Source organism: Dasypus novemcinctus, chromosome 14 (genome assembly GCF_030445035.2).
Source record: "Dasypus novemcinctus isolate mDasNov1 chromosome 14, mDasNov1.1.hap2, whole genome shotgun sequence".
NCBI lineage: Eukaryota > Metazoa > Chordata > Mammalia > Cingulata > Dasypodidae > Dasypus > Dasypus novemcinctus.
The window spans coordinates 60342988-60361050 of NC_080686.1; the positions used below are offsets into that span (position 1 = coordinate 60342988).

The 18063-nt window shown below is 43.1% G+C and overlaps 1 protein-coding gene across 1 annotated transcript in view; it reads left to right on the top strand.

Moving 5' to 3' along the window:
• Positions 1-5109: 5109 nt before the first annotated feature.
• Positions 5110-18063, top strand: part of LAPTM4B (lysosomal protein transmembrane 4 beta) — a 72942-nt gene continuing 59988 nt past the window's right edge. Inside the window, exon 1 of the mRNA XM_004461282.5 lies at positions 5110-5379. Within this exon, the coding sequence (XP_004461339.1) occupies positions 5281-5379 (99 nt within the window). The 5' untranslated portion in view covers positions 5110-5280. The remainder of the gene's footprint in view (positions 5380-18063) is intronic.

Consider the following 18063-nt stretch of genomic DNA (forward strand, 5'->3'; position numbering starts at 1 on the left):
GGGGAGAGACCAGGGTGCTTCTGCCCTTCTCTTTCTGCTTCCGGAGCGCTACCAGTGGCAGCATTTCCACTGCTGTGCCCCTCGACTGGAAGCCCTTTCCTCCAGTGTCCACCCCAGCCAAGCGGATGTGGGCAGCTTCCTTCCTACCTTTGCTAATCTCTGGGTTGCCCCTCTATTCCTTTTCTGTATTTTCATCTCATATAACAATTCCCTGTATTACCTTCCTTCCATCTGAAGTATCTAGAATGGTTTCTATGTATTTGGTGGGAGATCTTTAAACACTGATAAACCATGTAGTGTATCATATTAGTAACACCATCAATCAGAATCCTGTTTTATTGTTCGCCATGTCATCCACTGCTGTCTCCATCCGCCCACATTATCTACTGCTGACTCCATCTGCCTGTCTATATCTTCCTGCTTTGATGAGTTTCCTGGAGACAGGGACTGCATTTTATGTTTTCTTTCTCACAATACCTAATCTAGAAGTGGACCAACCCCCAAACGTGTGCTTTAATAAATATGAAATTAATTACATGGGTCTTTGAGAGTCTATCAATCATTTTTGACTTCCACCTTGGCTGCAATTCAGGGCTGCAGTTAGCTCCACTTTGTTCTGACCTTCACAGTCCTGACCCCCGACTGGGACAAGCTCCAGATACTTTAACAAATCATCTGGCATACTAATTCTTTTCTTCCACACACTCCAATGAAACCGGCATTTATCACAGCCTCTGTGAAGCAGTTCCTTGTTATCTGACAGAAACAAGAGACAATTCTTCAAGGGTTCTTGTGTTCTGTGTTTTTAATTTCTAAGAGAGCAGAGCTCCTGGTGACTGCTTGGGCGTGGAGGCAACTACACTCACAAGGGCCCTGCACTTGGTTGAACATTCTGCCGTCGCTGCCGTGAAATTCTTTCTTTCTCCCTCCACCCCACCATTGTTAGCACTCACTGTCTGCTCGTTGCATGCTCGTCTTTTTAGGAGGCACTGGGAACCAAACCTGGGACTTCCCATGTGGGAGGCTAATTACTTGAGCCACCTCTGCTGCCTGCTATTGTGTCTCTCATTGTGTTTAGTCCTTGTGTCTTCTTGTTGCATATCCTCATAGCATCATTTCTTGTGTCTGCTCACAATGCCAGTCTATCGCATCAGCTCACTATCTTGCTTGTCTTCCTTAGGAGGCACCGGGAACCAAACCCAGGACCTCCCATGTGGTAGGTAGGCACCCAACTGCTTGAGCCACATCTGTTTTCAATACTTATTTTTAATAATAAAATTTTTTTGAAAGTTTTTTAAGATTTATTCCCCCCTCTTGCAGCTTGCTCCTTTTCTTTTGCTGTCTCTTCTCTGTGTCCATTCGCTGCACTTTTTTTTTTCTGTATCTGCTTGTTTCCTTTTTGTTGCGGCATCTTGCTGCGCCAGTTCTCCACGGCACATGGGCCAGCTTTTGCCTTCACAAGGAGGCCCTGGGATGCGAACCCAGAACCTCCCATATGGTTGACAGGAGCCCAGTTGATTGAGCCACAGCTGCTTCCCTGTTTCCAATACTTTTTAATAAGAGGCTCCATATTTTCATTTTGTAGTGGGCCTGACAAATTATGTAGTTGGTCCTTCTATGTCTTTCATAGTACCTTAAAACTGTGGCACCACTTTATCATCAAATCATAAGCATTTAATATTAAACCTGTAGCAGTTCCTTCTTTTCCTCAAGGAAAATATCCAAAACCACTTAGTATACCATGGTATGAAAATGATTTTCATTTTCTGTTACTTCCCCTATTCACTCCGACACCTCTAAAACTTTAGATTTTCTCTCTTTACTGTCTCTACCTTCTAATTTGAAGGTCCAGCTACTGTACTACTTGCTGTTCCTAAACTTGTAGACCCTCCACCTGCTGGACCTTTCCATATCCTGCTCCCACCTTGCATGGAGTGATCCCCTGCCCCTCTTTCCCAGGCCAACTCCAATTTATCCTACAAGTCTGAACCTAGATACCACCACCTCTGGAAAAGTCCTCCCTGATCTTCCCCAAACAGAGCTGTCTTTCCTTTGGGCTCTTACAGCACCCTGGGCTAAATATATTGTAGCACTTATTTTGCTGTTTTGTTATTATCTGATTATTTCTGTCTCACTCATGGATTGTGAGCTCCTTGGAGGTAAGGACTATCTCTTGTTCTCTGAGGTGACAATCATGCTCGGCTCCAAGGAAGAACTCTGTAAGTTCCTTTCACTAACAGGTCCCTACTTTATTTGGACAATGCATAAGGAGGCCTCCAAGGTTTTCTTTTTCTTTTTAATTTCCCTCCCCACCCCCACCATTGTTTGTACTCACTGTCTACTCTCTGTGTACTCTCTGTGTCTGCTTGTCTTTTTAGGAGGCACCAGGAACCGAACCTGGGACCTCCCATGTGGGAGGGACTAATCACTTAAGCCACATTCACTCCCTGCTTATTGTATTTCTCATTGAGTCTCGTTGTGTCATCCTGTTGCATCAGCTCTCCATGCCAGTCCATCACATTTGCTTGATGTCTTGCTCATCTTCTTTAGGAGGCACAGGGAACTGAACCCAGGACCACCCATGTGGTAGGCAGGCACCCAACTGCTTAAGCCATATCCGCTTCCCCAAGGTTTTCTTTTGTCTTACCTAGGAAAGCAGTTCTTTCATCAATGAATAGGATCCATTCAGCAACACCTTCTGGCACAGGGATAAGGAGCTATAGGGTAGCTCTGCTGATACCTCCCCCTCCTGTGGATTCTACCCTATGTAACGCCTGGAGCAGGTCTCCTCCTTCACCTTTCCTAGTCTACCTCCTACCAACTCTTCAAGGCCCAACTCAAATGCTACCTTCAGCAGTTTCAATGTAATTAATCCTTCTCTGCTTTCTCATTGCATTTGGTTTTGACCTCTAACTGCACTCTGCTCACATTCCAACAAACATCACAGGGACTTGTGCCATCAGACTACATGATAAAGGGTGAGGAGGATCAGAGTCTTAGGAATCTTTGTAGCCTTTAAAGAAGTGGACAGCATGTACGACACATAGTAGGCACTCAAATTAAATTTGGGCAATTTGGATCTCTAAAAGACAGATGAAAATACAATGTTATAGAAAAGAAGTTTGAAAAGGAAGGAAAATGGCTTTATCTGATTGGCCCCTCCCTCTAACTCATTGGGATATACCTGAACTTGGAATAAGGGGGCAAGGGACTGAAACAGGGAGAGAACAGCTGGAGGATAAGACAAGGAAAGGACCTGCGTGACAAGAAGTTGTTTAAAAGTTGGCACCAGAGGCACCATGGAGACAGTGAGGAATGGGAGAGGAATCCTGAGCCGATGGTAGGGTGACGTCATCAAGCTCGTGGAGGCTGTTATCCTACCTAGGCTTTAGGAGGAGAGCAGGGTGGCTCCTGAAGCTCAGTCAGTCTCCTGGGGATGAAAACGAGATGATTTGTCTGGATAACTGCACTACTGCAATTAGTATTTCACTTCAATATGCTGTTGCTTGAAAACAAGTAACCCAGCTGTGATGAAGTTCCTTAGGAAGCCTCTGCTGTTTTGAGGCCAATCCCTGTACTCTCTTGCATCCAAATAAATATTAACTCCCCAAACACGGACATGTAATGCCAATTTTAATCAAACCGCACCAGCAGACATATCGTTTCTTTCTTCTTAGATTCTTTCTCCAGCCAGGTTTCCTTTTCCCCAAATTACTCTCTCACTGCCATCTCACTTTGCCTGTGTTCTTATCTAGAGCAATTTGGCATTTGTCTGTAAACTTGGAACCTGAATAGTAAGCTTTCTGCAATATAAGATTCCTTCGAATCAATGATTCATTTGCCTACTGAATCTGAAATTCTGATGGAGAGAGAAAAGAGGGAGGTAAGTATCAGAACTTTCTGGGAGTTTGAAAGTCTCTTTCAAGGCAGCTTTTCCCATCGTGACACGATATTCTGCTTCCCTTCTCAGAGCACTAACGCTTGTCCTAATATTCAGGTAAGGAGGCTGGAGATTATTTATATTTAATTAAATATTCAATGGAAGAGCCCAGAAAAATATCTAAATGTGAAAGAAAACAGAACCTTGTGTGAGGAGGAAAAGCCTAGAGGTTTCTTGTTCAGCATTTCCGATTAACCCCCACAACGTACTACTAGTGCTGATGAAGGGGCCCTATCTGACATCTCTGCAGACGGCTCTTGGGTCCCTCTGGATCTAAGTTTAAGTTGCACAATAACAATGTGACAGCTTTACAGTCTTGTAAAACTTATCAGTCCTGCACTTAAATGGCCTTATCTAATATCCCTTTCTTCCTATATAACCTGTCCTCAAGAATTTTAAATTGAACCTTCCCCCATCCCCCGCCCCCCCTTTGCCACTTGGTAATGATCCAACCTGTCTGAGATGCTGGGGTTTAACCGTGATCAGAGGATAATCTAGGACAAAGGTGCTCAAAGACAAAACACCAGCTGGGAGGAAATAAACCCCTAACTGGAGTCGAATCTTGCAGTATCTCTTTAACACTTTGTGTTGTGTCTAGCAGAGACCTTGAGGCAGGAATTCGTTTGATGATTGCTTCTTTAGAGCTGCAGTCATGATTAAAAATGCTACGCAAAGCACAGCGAGGATGCCCTTGACACACATCCTATTTTCTGGGAAAACATTGCTACCACAGTAATTGCACTGGGAAGCTGAGACATACTGCTCTCAGCAGCTTCAGCAGTACAAAGTACAGTTTCCCCTCCTCTAGTACGCGAGATAAGAGGGACAGCACTGACCCTACGGATTATCTGCAAGATAGAAGTAAAAGGGCATGAAAAAAAAGCAAATCCCAACAAACTAGACTGTAAAAGAATCTCAAACCTATAAAAGAGTTACACGAACAACCAAATAAAAGACAGAGAGTCGGAAACAACTCCGCTGCCAGCAGACTCTGGCCCCCGCGGAGGGTTCAAAGGTGATGGATCGCTGTGCGGAGGCTCGCGGCGCCCGCAGCTGGCCCCCGCCCGCGCTGACGTCACGGGCCCCGGCGCGGGTCACGTGGCCCGCCGGCCGCCCCGCCTCCTCCCGCCGCCGCCTCCGGAGCGCAGGGTCCCGCCGCGGCAGCCGCTGGAAGCTCTGCGGCCGAGGCAGCGCGAGGGCCGGCGGGCGAGCGGGCCGGGGAGCGCCGGCGGCGACAGCAGGGGAGCGGGCGGCGGCGGCGCGGGGAGGCCGGAGCTACGCGGCCGACGCTCCTGCAAACTTGGGCGCGCGCTCGCGCAACTGCGCCCGCGGCCCGAACCATGAAGACGGTCGCGCCCTGGACGCGGTTCTACTCGAACAGCTGCTGCCTGTGCTGCCATGTGCGCACCGGCACCATCCTGCTCGGCGTCTGGTACCTGGTGAGCGCGGCGGCCCGGGCGAGGCCGGGAGGGGGCCCCGCGGAGGGAGCGCGCGGGCGCCGAGCCTCGCCCGGCCGTGCGGGCCCCCCGGGGTGGCGGCCTAGGGCTGGGTGACGCCGGCGCTAATCCGCCTGAAGTTGTATTCTTAGAAACTTAATTCTCTGGAGGAGCCTGTCGGCACCCCACCTCCCCCCTGCTCGGTCAACCTGTGGCGGGATGGGCGAGAGCCCCTCGGGCTGAGGCCGAGGGGGGCGGGGATCGCTTCGCGGCCGCGAAGTTTGGAGTATTTCGTGCGGGTGGAGGCGATGGCGTGGGGTGGGGGCTTGGAGGGAAGGAAAGCGCTCGAAATCCCTCAGATCTCGCTGAGAGCCGTTGGTCAGCTGAGGCGCGCAGCCCCGGGTTTTCCCGTGGAAGTGCAGTTAGTGGTCAGACAATTCTGATCTTACCTGCGGAGCACGTGTTTCCCTCTCCTTTCTTTTGGAAATCCTCCCGGATCTGCGTTTGGACGGTCCAGACAGCCGTCTTTGAGCTGCCTGGGCTTGTTTTCCCACCTTTGTGGTCAGGGTTGAAGATTTGCAATGCCTCTTCTCCCTCCCAGCGTCGTCTTTTTTGCTTTGCATCCACTTAATTTGCACGTTCTGATCCAGAGTTGAAATGGCCCGAGGTTCTCGTTACGCCTGTGAAGGATTCCCCTCACCTGTTTGTTCTAAAGACACTACTCTAGAAAGGGATTTGCTTGTGTTTTATTGCGCTCCAGCCTGCCGGGGGAAGCCATTTTACACCCACTTACCTCTTTCCTGCCCATTTGCAGGTGATCCTTGTACCTTTTAACAAACACCGCAGGCAAATCTGATGTTTTTTTTTTAGGTTGGAGCTTTTAAGATCGTCTTTTAATGGGGAGGAGTGATGATCAGGTGAGGCGAGGAAACCGGACGGAATTCCGCCTCCCCGCCTCCCCGCCTCCCCGCCTCCCCGCCAGCTCTAGGGTGATTGTTGGCGCGCCTAGACTGCGCCAGCGCCGGGTCAGATTCCTCTGCATGTTTGGTTTATGACATCATGATGGAGACTTAGACCCAGGCCACTTTACAATGAGTACCTTTCTGCATCGCGAGGAAATGCCCTAAGAATGGTAGTAAAACGGCACGTAGAACTTTTCAATGAGAAAAAAATTTATCTTCTTAATCCTGAATCAGTGTGTGTCGATTCATACTTAATACTGTGCTAATTTAAAAAATACAATAAGGACATTATGTCGAATTGTGAACTCACTTGTCACCCCGCTTTAAGCAAAACATTTTTTCACCACGCATATGGTTGTTCTCTGTGCTGTTTACAATTTCAAGTTTCATTTAGTGAGTGCCTATAGAAATGTTGGGCCTTAAAAGCTTTCATACAGTCCTTTAGTACGTGTGGCTTCTTATTGTGCAGTGTGAAACATCACTGTTGGCTCCACCCTGACTTTGCTAAAAAGCCAAGAAATTCTGTAACAAAAAGCAAAAGGAGAGGTGGCCGCAAATATACTTAGTGCTTTTATTTATGATCAAGACAGATTATTTGATACAGGTGTCTTGTGTCCTCCTTGAAAATGGTCACATCTGCAGATTTAAAGTACATCAGTGAAAGTAGTTTGTAAAATCTAGGGCACCGCATTAGGCAAATGTACTAAGTGATCTACAGTAAAGATAAATCTACTTGAGCCCTGCCATTGGCTGTAATCCAACCAGACAATATTGGTGTGATAAAAGGAGAGTACTCAGCTTGCTTTGTCTACCGTTTGAACACTTTTTGTGGAAAGCAGTTATTGGTGTGCATATTTTAGCTTTATGGAGAGCCTCAATTAAATACAGGTAATCTTTATAAAATGAAGTCTTTTGCATTTCACAAAACAACTTAGGCTTTTTTTTTTTTTTTAAATAATGAATTTCCCTCATACCTTTAAATATAATTTGGTTACCCAAACTTTGATGTACATGAATATTTTGAAATCATTGTTACGGGACAGCAACAGGGTTGCCAAAGAACAAGGGATTCCTCCCTGCCAGTCATCTGGAGGGAATGAGGTCAGTTATCAGAAAGGCAGGGAGTTTTCAGAAAAAAGGGTAGGGTTATGGGCAGATAACTCAAATTAAGTGTCTACCGTAGGGCTTTTCCCTGTGTTAAGTGATTGCCTGTTATGCCAGGTAGGTAAAGTGGATCTTTTTCATGTTTGATAATTGTTCTTTTCTACACTATTCATTTACTAAGCTGTGTACTAGGTGCTGTATTAGATGCTTTGCATGAGCTTAATTTTTATAAATTCCCAGTGAGGTAGGTTTTCTTATACCCATTTTATAGATAAGAAAACCGAGGCCAAGAGAACTTAGATGATTTACTTAAAGTCTCATCATTGGTTTGTGGTCTGAGTGATACTGTCCTCTTGCCACTATGTTATACCCTGAAAAACTCTTGTTTTTGTGGACTAATAAAGCTTTTCAGTAAGGTCAGTAATAAAGAATATTGGTAACATTTTTTGTGATCTACAAAAAAGTACAATAAAAAAATAAATGTGCATTAAAAAAAGAATATTGATTTCAGGTATTTATATAAAGGATTTTTTTCTCTTTATTGAGGTATAATTTATACATAGTCAAGTACACAGGTATTAAATACATCATTGACTTGGCAAATACATATGCCTGGGAAACACACCCTTCAAGAACATTTTCAGAACCCTAGATAGTCTTGTCCTTTTTGTCCATCCCTGCCACTCACAGCTCCACCCCATTTATCATCACAGATGAGTTTTGCCTATTTATATAGATGGGATCATTATGTACTTTTTTTTTTAAAGATTTATTTATTTATTTAATTCCCCCCCCCCCCCCCCCCCCCGTTTGTCTGTTCTTGGTGTCTATTTGCTGCATCTTGTTTCTTTGTCCGCTTCTGTTGTCGTCAGCGGCACGGGAAGTGTGGGCGGCGCCATTCCTGGGCAGGCTGCTCTTTTCACGCTGGGCGGCTTTCCTCACGGGCGCACTCCTTGCGCGTGGGGCTCCCCCACGCGGGGTACACCCTTGTGTGGCACGGCACTCCTTGCGCGCATCAGCACTGCGCATGGGCCAGCTCCACACGGGTCATGGAGGCCCGGGGTTTGAACCGGGGACCTCCCATGTGGTAGACGGACGCCCTAACCACTGGGCCAAAAGTCCGTTTCCCCATTATGTACTTTTTGCACCTGCTTCTTGCACTTAGCGTAAGTAAAGTCTTTTATATTGTAGTTTTTGTTTTTTTTTTAAATTTCTCTACCCTTCTCCCCCTGACCCAGTTGTCTGTTCTCTATTTGCTGCGTGTTCTTTGTCCGCTTCTCTTGTTGTCAGCAGCACGGGAATCTGTGTTTCTTTTTGTTGCGTCATCTTGTTGTGTCAGCTGTCTGCGTGTGCGGTGCCATTCCTGGGCAGGCTGAACTTTCTTTCGTACTGGGCGACTCTCCTTATGGTGCACACTCCTTGCGCGTGGGGCTCCCCTGCGCGGGGACACCCCTGCGTGGCATGGCACTCCTTGCGCGTGGGCCAGCTCCACATGGGTCATGGAGGCCCGGGGTTTTTTGTTTTTTTTTTTTACAGATAGAAAATTGTATTTTTATTTTTATTTAAAAAAAATTTTTTTTAAAGGAGGCCCAGGGTTTGAACCGCGGACCTCCCATATATGGTAGAGGGATGCTGTAACCACTGGGCCAAGTCCACTTCCCTACTTAACATCTTTTAGATTCATCCATGTTCTTAATGTGTATCAGTAGCTCATTTCTTTTTACTGCTGAGTATTTTACTGAGTGACTGTACCACAGTTTGTTTATCCATTTTCCAGATCACAGCCATTTGGGTTATTTCTAGGTTTGGGCTATTATGGATAACACTACTTTGAACATTCTTGCATGAGACATTTTGTGGACATAGTTTTTATTACTCTTGGGTAAATACCTAGGAGTGTAATTGCAGTCATTGGATAGATACATATTTAACTTTATAAGAAACTGCCAACCAGTTATCCGTAGTGGTTCTACAATCTTACACTCCCAAGGCAATCCTGGATCAGACATGGTAGATGGCAGTATGCTCATTTAAGATGAATGGTTTCTTTCTACCTCTCAGATTCCATGACTTGGCCTGCAGTTCTAGGGCTGATTGGTGGCACGCACTTAATCCTAATTGCCTAGTGTTTTCTCTACTATATTATATTGTAAAAGGCTAAAATACTAGGTTAAGCAGTTTGGATTTTATTCTGTAGGCATTGGGGAGCCAGTGAAGAATCATAAATAGGGGTGATAGGATGAATGCAGTTTTTAAGGAAGATTAAAATGGCAGGCTGCTTTAAATGATTGGAAAACCAGAGAGGGTGTGTTACAGTTTTCCAGATGTGAGGTATATTATGTACCACTTCTTTCCAGCACATGTCTCTCATTTGCTAATGATGTGAATAATATGGTTGGGAATTTTATCCATTTTGTAGATAATACAAGCTTCTTTTAACATTCTTTCTGAATTCATGAACCGAATCATTTGGATTTTTAAGAGATGTACATTGTTCATCCCTTTTTAAAAAGTAGAGGACCCCACCCCATTTAAGGGATCAAGGGCAAAAGGCAGTACTGTAAAATATTGGCTGAAATTTCTGTGGCACTAAATTTTGTTTTTTGTGTTTTTTTTTTTCTTTTATTGTATAATTATGAAAGATATTTGTTAGAACATTTTGAAGACCACCTGGCCCAGAAATTAATTGAAGATTGCCATCAAAACTGTTTATTGGTATCAACGTTTCTAGGACCCTCTTTAAAAATACCTAACTTAACTAACAAAGTATCATGTATTAAGGTTGTTGACAAAGGTTTTGCACTGCAGTGTGTATTAGTTTGACTAAATGTGTAATATATTTATGTCAACTTCCTTTGAGGCTCGTCCATGTAGGAAGAGGCCAGACTCCTCTCATCCTACTCCCTTTTGGACTGCTTTGTTAGTTCCATAAAGGGATGCTAGTGGAAATAATGTGTGTACCCAAGCTGCATAATTCACTGCCTTCTCTTCCAGCTCCCTTGGCTCTTAGTCTGTATCCTTGATGGGAGTTATTGAAGAGCTGTAAACTAGTTAACCCAATTTTACTTGAAGCAAAATAGTAATTAACAAATATCAAACTTCTTCACTTGTGCTCACCAAACTTTCAAAGGTTCAGATATGCTTCTTTGCAGTTGTAGCTTCCAAAGGAAAATCATCTGGATAAAAATGGGTTGGTTGGATTTCCCACTCAGGGAAATAATACATGGAAAACAAAAAATTTTGAGGAACTACAATTTCAAATAATTAGTTAATAAAAATAAGCTTCAGCTTATATTCTTTTTAACCTTGAGTTGCTAAAATTATATGTCGTTGGTTCTGTGGTGCAGAGATGGTGAGTCAGTAACACTTGGCACATAGTAGGTACTGTTGCTACTGTTAACTAACAGAGGGCTTGGGGGTTGAAAAGAAAGAAGCACTTAGGCATCACCAAGGCAAGGTTAGATGGGATGCATCAGAGTTAGGCCCTACCTTAGTGAACCCTTTGTCTTCCTGGACCAGAGATTTTGAGCATGTCTGCCCTAAAATTGAGCAGCTGATTGACACCGACTGAACTCACATTTAGACTGGCCTGTAAAACAGGAATGCCAAATTATTAATAAAAAGTGGGGAAATACTGCTCTTTTCTCTTTTGTATTAATATTTACCTCTTTTTTTTAAAGGAGGTACTGGGAATTGAACCTGGGAACTCCTACACATGAAGCAGGTGCTTAACCACTGAGCTAACCCTAATATTTGCTTTGAACTCTCATATTTGTTGTGGTATAAGTAAAGAATTAATATAACAAAGAGATGGGGGAAAATGCAATGCTTACATAAGATAGAAGTTTATTTTCATTCAACAGTCCAGGGAGGATTGGCAGACCATCCACCAGCAGACGCTGGTGGGGCAGTTCTGCTATCCTAAATATGTGGCTTCCTTCTCTGGGTCTAAGGAGGAGACTTACTTATCCTCATCTGCATAGTTCTGGCCTGCTGGAGGGAGACATGGCATCTGGAGGACAAGGAACTTTATTTTTTTAAGGATGTAATATAAAAGTTGTACGCATTACTTTGACTTGTAACCCAGTGGTCAAATCAAGACACATGGCCAAAATTAGCTGCAAGGGAAGCTGGCAGATGTCATCTTTAGCTGTAGGTAATGTAGGCAGATAAGTTTATTGCTGTGGAAGAAGGGGCGATCAGATTGGGGAGGGCATCCAGTAGTCCACATGCCCCCTCAGAACAGCCTTATTTCTAAGCACTTGAGGAGCCATCTTCCTCTTGCTCACTGAGCAACCAGTTGTACTGTATGTATTAGTCAGCTAAAGGGGTGCTGATGCAAACTACCAGAAATCTGGAGGTAAAATGGGTGTATATTTAGGGTAGGAGCTTACAGTTACCAGACCATAAAGCATAAGTTACTTGCCTCATCAAAGTCTCTTTTCACATGTTGGCGCAAGATTGGCTGCTAATGTCTGTGAGGTTTCAGGTTTTCTAGGTTCCTCTGGGCTCAGCTCCTCTGGTTCCTCCACAAGGTCAGCTGTAGACTATCAGACAGACTGCTCTGTCTCTTTCCCTGGGGCTGCAGCTTAAGACTTCAGCATCAAACTCCAGCATCGGAAAACATTCAACTCTGTCCTTTGCTGTGCCTTTTATCTGTGAGTCCCCATGCATCAAGGGGCGGGGACTCAATGCCCCAATCATAACTCAATCAGGCCTAGGTACAGATCAGATTACAAACATAACCCAATATCTGTTTTTGGAATTCATAACTATATCAAATTGCTACACTGTACTATTTACAGGAAACTTTAAATACAGTCTACAGGGAAGTGGACTTGGCCCGGTGGTTAGGGCGTCCGCCTACCACAGGGGAGGTCCGTGGCTCACACCCCGGGCCTCCTTGACCCGTGTGCAGCTGGCCCACGTGCGGTGCATCCTGCCATGCAGGGGTGTCCCCGCATAGGGGAGCCCCACGCACAAGGAGTGCGCCCAGCGTGAAAGAAGGTGGGGCCTGCCCAGGAATGGAGCCTCACAAACGGAGAGCTGATACAACAAGATGACGCAACCAAGGGAAACACAGATTCCTGTGCCGCTGACAACAACAGAAGTGGACAAAGAACATGTAGCAAAAAGACACAGAGAACAGACAACTCGGGGAGGGGAGAAATAAATAAATCTTTTAAAAAAATAAATACAGTCTTCACACCAGTGCTTGTTGGTTCTCAATATGGTCATACCTGTAGAGATTGCAGGTTTGGTCCTCGGGCACCATAAGATAGGGAAGAGCTTGGTAAAGTGAGTCACATGACTTTTTTGGTTTCCCAGTGGTTATAAAATTATGGTTACCCTATACTGTAGTCTTTTAAGTGTGCAGTAGCATTATGTCTAAAAAGGAATGTACATACCTTAATTAAAAGTGAGCACATGCTGTTGGAAAAATGATACCAGTAGACTTGTTGGATGCAGGGTTGCCACAGACTTTGACTTTGTAAAAAGAAATCAGTGTGAAGCTCAGTAAAGCAAAAATCACGATAAAACGAGGTGTGTCTATAACTTTAGTCTTCCTTTTCAAATTGGAGTTAATTCTAATATGTATCACAAAGCAGCTTAAAGTCATAAAAGTAATTATGATTATTGATAAAAAATAGTGTCCACATCCTAATGCATTTTTCCCAAGGTGTACTCCATTAATGGAATTTTTAATTGTTTGAATTTTTAAAAAGATAAAATTAAAGTAGTATGAATAACAGTTTCAGTATGAAAACACGTAATAGTCATTTTGATGAGACATAAAAATGAAACTCGCTTATGGATTAAAAAATTATAAGGAGTAAGGACTTTTCATCTCAAAAAAGCTATTCTTTTTAAATATCCTTATTTGGCCCTCCATTCTTGAAAGATATTTTTGCTAGGTAAGGAATTCTGGCTTGACAGTTATTGTATTGCAGGACATTGAAACTTCCATTCCACTGTCTCCTGACTTCTGTTTTGCTGCTGAGAAGTCATTTGTCAGTCTAATTGACACCCCCCCCAGTTTAATTGACATTTATTTCCATTTTATTAGGTCTAGGGTGGGCTACATTAGTAGGTTCTGCATTAGTAATAAGCTCCTGGTGATGCTGAAGTCCCTAGTCTGCAGACCACTTTTTTTTGGTAGCAATGGTTTTAAGAATCTTACCTTTGTAGTTAAAATTTTAAAGATTTATTTATTTCTCTCCCTTTCCCCCCCCCACCCCGGTTGTCTGTTCTCTGTGTCCATTTGCTGTGTGTTCTTCTTTTTGTCCACTTCTGTTGTTGTCAGTGGCATGGGAATCTGTGATTCTTTTTGTTGCGTCATCTTTTTGTGTCAGTTCTCTGTGTGCGCGGCACCATTCCTGGGCAGGCTGCACTTTATCTCACACTGGGCAGCTCTCCTTACGGGGTGCGCTCCTTGCGTGTGGGGCTCCCCTACGCGGGGACACCCCTGCATGGGACAGCACCCTGCATGGGACAGCACTCCTTGCGCGCATCAGCACTGCGCATGGGCCAGCTGCACACGGGTCAAGGAGGCCCGGGGTGTGAACCGTGGACCTCCCATGTGGTAGACGGACGCCTTAACCACTGGGCCAAGTCCACCACCGTGTAGTTAAAATTTTGACTTAATTGTTTTTATTTTATTCTATTCTTTCAAAACATACTGAACAGAACAAGTAAATGAAGATTTGATAAGTCAAAGTATAGCTGTAAGGAATAAACTTTGAATCAACAGAAATACCACCGTTCTTTTGTGAAAATGTTTTTTAAAAATTAAATTACTAAATTCCAATAAGTACCTTCCTGATTCTCTTGTTAGTTTTACATGAGATTTACATGAGAATATTTTCTCTTGTTTTTTTTTCCTGCCAACTATTTAGTAGTTAAATGGGAGTTTCTCAGATAATATTAATGTTTATTTTAAAATAGGTATGTAAACATGAATAGAATCTTCAAGATATTTATATATTCACATTAGTAAAAGATATTAGTTTATTCGATAATCTTTTCATTAAATTTAAGAATAACTAAGAACAGTGATCTTAAGAGGCCAACTTTTTAAAATAATCTGATGCTGTTTTCTTTTAAATAAAATAATAGTATCAGATATTGACATCTTAAAGAGTGTTCCATTACCTAGATTCATAGTGATGAATATTTATGGCAGTTTTTAAAGACTGTATGGAAAAGAGAAAGCATTATTCAACAATTCACTATGATTACAAAACATTTCTTTGTCTAAGAGATGGCTAGATCGTACTATATCATTGCATTTAAAAAAAAAATTGGACAAGACATTTTAAAAGTTAGCAATCAAGTTATACTTTAGCAGCTTTTTGTTCTGGAATTGCAAGCTTTTTCAATTCTAGAAACAAGCATAAGTTTTGTCTTTAATTTCTAAATTTGTTTTTGTTTTTGGATGTGCTAGATGTATTAACATTTTAGAATTTAGAAAATTTTAACTCTAAAGCATAGTGTAACAACACTGTTCTTGAATGAAATGAAAACTTTATATTCTAATTGGTTAAGTCTGTTTCTGTCTCTTTACTTTCATCTGTATAGAGATTGTTTTGTGAGTTTACCTCTTCTGCCTTTGGTAAGCAGCTATAGAAAGAAAGCATTCTTTTATATATTAAAACCAGGGGGAGCAGATGTGGCTCAAACGGTTGAGCACCTGCTTTCCACATACGAGGTCCCGGTTTCAGTTCAGTCCCTGGCACCTCAAAAAACAAAAACAAAAACAGCCTAAACAGGGAGTAATGATGATCACTTTGGTCTTTCAAAGCATATTTTATGATAAACTAGGTTGTTAGAGTGGAATAGTTACAAATAGTGATTAACGGACCTAGTGGAGAGAGCATATAAGTGCACAAAGAGCAGTTATTTTCTGCACTAAAATTTTAGTTTAGTCATTTTGCACTATATATTCTCTCTCCTCCTTTCCACATACCAGCTTTGCAACCCCCTAGTTTATGGTACTTTCTTCTACCAAGCTCAGATCTCCTTATCTCCTCCTAACCAAAGCTTTGGCTGAGGCCAGTTTCTTCATATTCAGATATCCCATCCTGCCTACTTCCAAGTCCCCCGGTGGCTCTCTGGACAGCCTTCCTCTTTCTGGACTCTTCTGGGGAACCATCCTTTTTTCTGCCCACCATCCAGCCTGCCTTCTTACTAGTCATACGGGCTCTGTATTCTGAGAGTGTGTCATGGTGTCTCAGCCTGAGGATGAAGATCACAACCCAACCAGGTCCATTCAGGGAAACTGGATTGCTTCTAAAGGAGTAGCAAATTGATTTCGTTTTGCATGTCAACCCGTCACATTAAGAGTGGCTATCTGGAATGCTACATTGAAAAGAATTCTGAGACTGCTGCCAGGGATTGGTTATCAGAGTCAGCCAGTCTTGTGAGGGGAATGTGGCAGCATCTTGGGAGGAACCTGGGTTGATGGGATCTGTAATCAGAGGACCAGAGAGTGAGGCCCTGCTGAAAACTAGATGACCTTGGCGGGTTTCCTCTGAAGCCTGAGATTCGTCATCTGTAGAATGGTATAATACCTCACAGCGGGAGGTGAAACTACCTCTGTAATATAAAGTGGTGAATGGTCGTGGTTTCTTTTTCTTTTTTTTTAATTATTTATTTATTTATTTTTTTAAATTACATTATGAAAAATATGAGGTCCCATTCAACCCCACCGCCCCCGCCCCCCACTCCCCCCACAGCAACACTCTCTCCCATCATCATGACACATCCATTGCACCTGATAAGTTCATCTCTGAGCATCACTGCACCCCATAGTCAATGGTCCACATCATAGCCCACACTCTCTCACGTTCCATCCAGTGGGCCCTGGGGGGATCTATAATGTACCGTAATTGTCTGTGAAGCACTATCCAGGACAACTCCACGTCCCGAAAACGCCTCCACATCTCATCTCTTCCTCCCGTTCCCCACACCCAGCAGCCACCATGGCTACCGTTCCCACACCCATTCCACATTTTCTCTGTGGACATTGGATTGGTTGTGTCCATTGCACATCTATGTCAAGTGAGGGCTTAGATTCCATATGGGTACTGGATGCACTCCTCCCGCTTCCAGTTGTAGACACTCTAGGCTCCATGTTGTGGTGGTTGACCTTCTTTAACTCCATGTTAGCTGAGTGGAGTAAGTCCAATAAATCAAAGTGTAGGAGCTGAAGGGTCGTGGTTTCTTGATGTTAGTTCATTACCCATGAAGAAGACATACCAAAGGAATGGCACTGTGAGCTACACAAGTGAGTCAGATGGACATGATCAAATTTTGGAGAAAATCTCTATAATCCATTTTTCTAATTTGTATAGTTATTGGAGCTCTATTAAAAGGTGAAACTTCCATTGTACTGCGTAATCTTTTCCCTCATAGTGTGTACCTAGAGACTGTCCTTAGACTTATGCAGCTTCAGCAACTTAAAACATTGTCTATAATTACAATCCCATTCAAATAACCACTCAGAATGGCTTATTTTTATGTTTGTGTTTCCTTGGGTTAACAGTTGTTAGTCACTTAGTCTGAGACCCTAAAATTATTTTGCTGATGTGTAATTTTTGTCTCTCAAGATTTCCAAAAGTCTATTACTTTCTGGTGTTAGCAATGTCATCTCTCTGAAATCTTTGAACTACCACACCTCCTCTCCCCAAGTCACTTGTGTAACAGAATTTTTTTCACTTTGAATGAAATATCCAGTTTTGTTTGATTATCTTGCCCACTGGATAGGCTACCTTGAGAGGTTTGCCATAATATTTATGTGATGCTTAACTTAGTACCTGGCATGTATTTCATGCTTAATATTAGGTTGGTGCAGAAGTAAATGCAGTTTTGCATTGTTGAAATTTGCCGTCTGATATTGAAATACATTCTTAAATGTTTTTATGTTAGACATCATTTTAATGTGCATTTCTCTATTTTTTTGTTAATGACTTATTACTTGCTGTTTATATTTCTTTTAGATTATGGAAATGATATTAGACAAAAAGCAAATTCGAGTGATTTTCTTAATGAGTTCAAATGGGTGGTAAAGCAGTGGAGACAGCTCACAACATCAACAACGAATTTCGCCCAGGTACTGCTAATGAATGTACGGTGCAGTGGTAGTTCAAGAAGTTTTGCAAAGGAGATGAGTTGAAGTTGAGTGTAGGGGCCGGCCCTCAGAAGTTGACAACAACCCATTGACAGCAACCACGGAAGAGCTGATCCTCTTACTAAACTATATGGGAAGTTGCTGAAAAACTCAATATCAACCATTTTACATGGTTGCTTTTGAAGCAAATTGGAAAGGTGAAAAAGCTTGGTAAGTGGCTGCCTCATGAGCTAACCGAAAATATAAAAAATTGTCATTTTGAAGTGTCAACTTCTCTTATTCTACACAAAACAATGAACCATTTCTCAATCGGATTGTGACGTGTAGCGAACAGTGGATTTTATATAACAACCAGCAATGAAGAGCTCAGTGATTGGACTGACAAGAAGCTCCAAAGCACTTCCCCAAGCCAAACTTGCACCAGAAAAAGGTCATGGGCGCTGTTTATTGGTCTGTTGCTGCAGCCTTCTGAATCCTGGCAAAGCCATTACA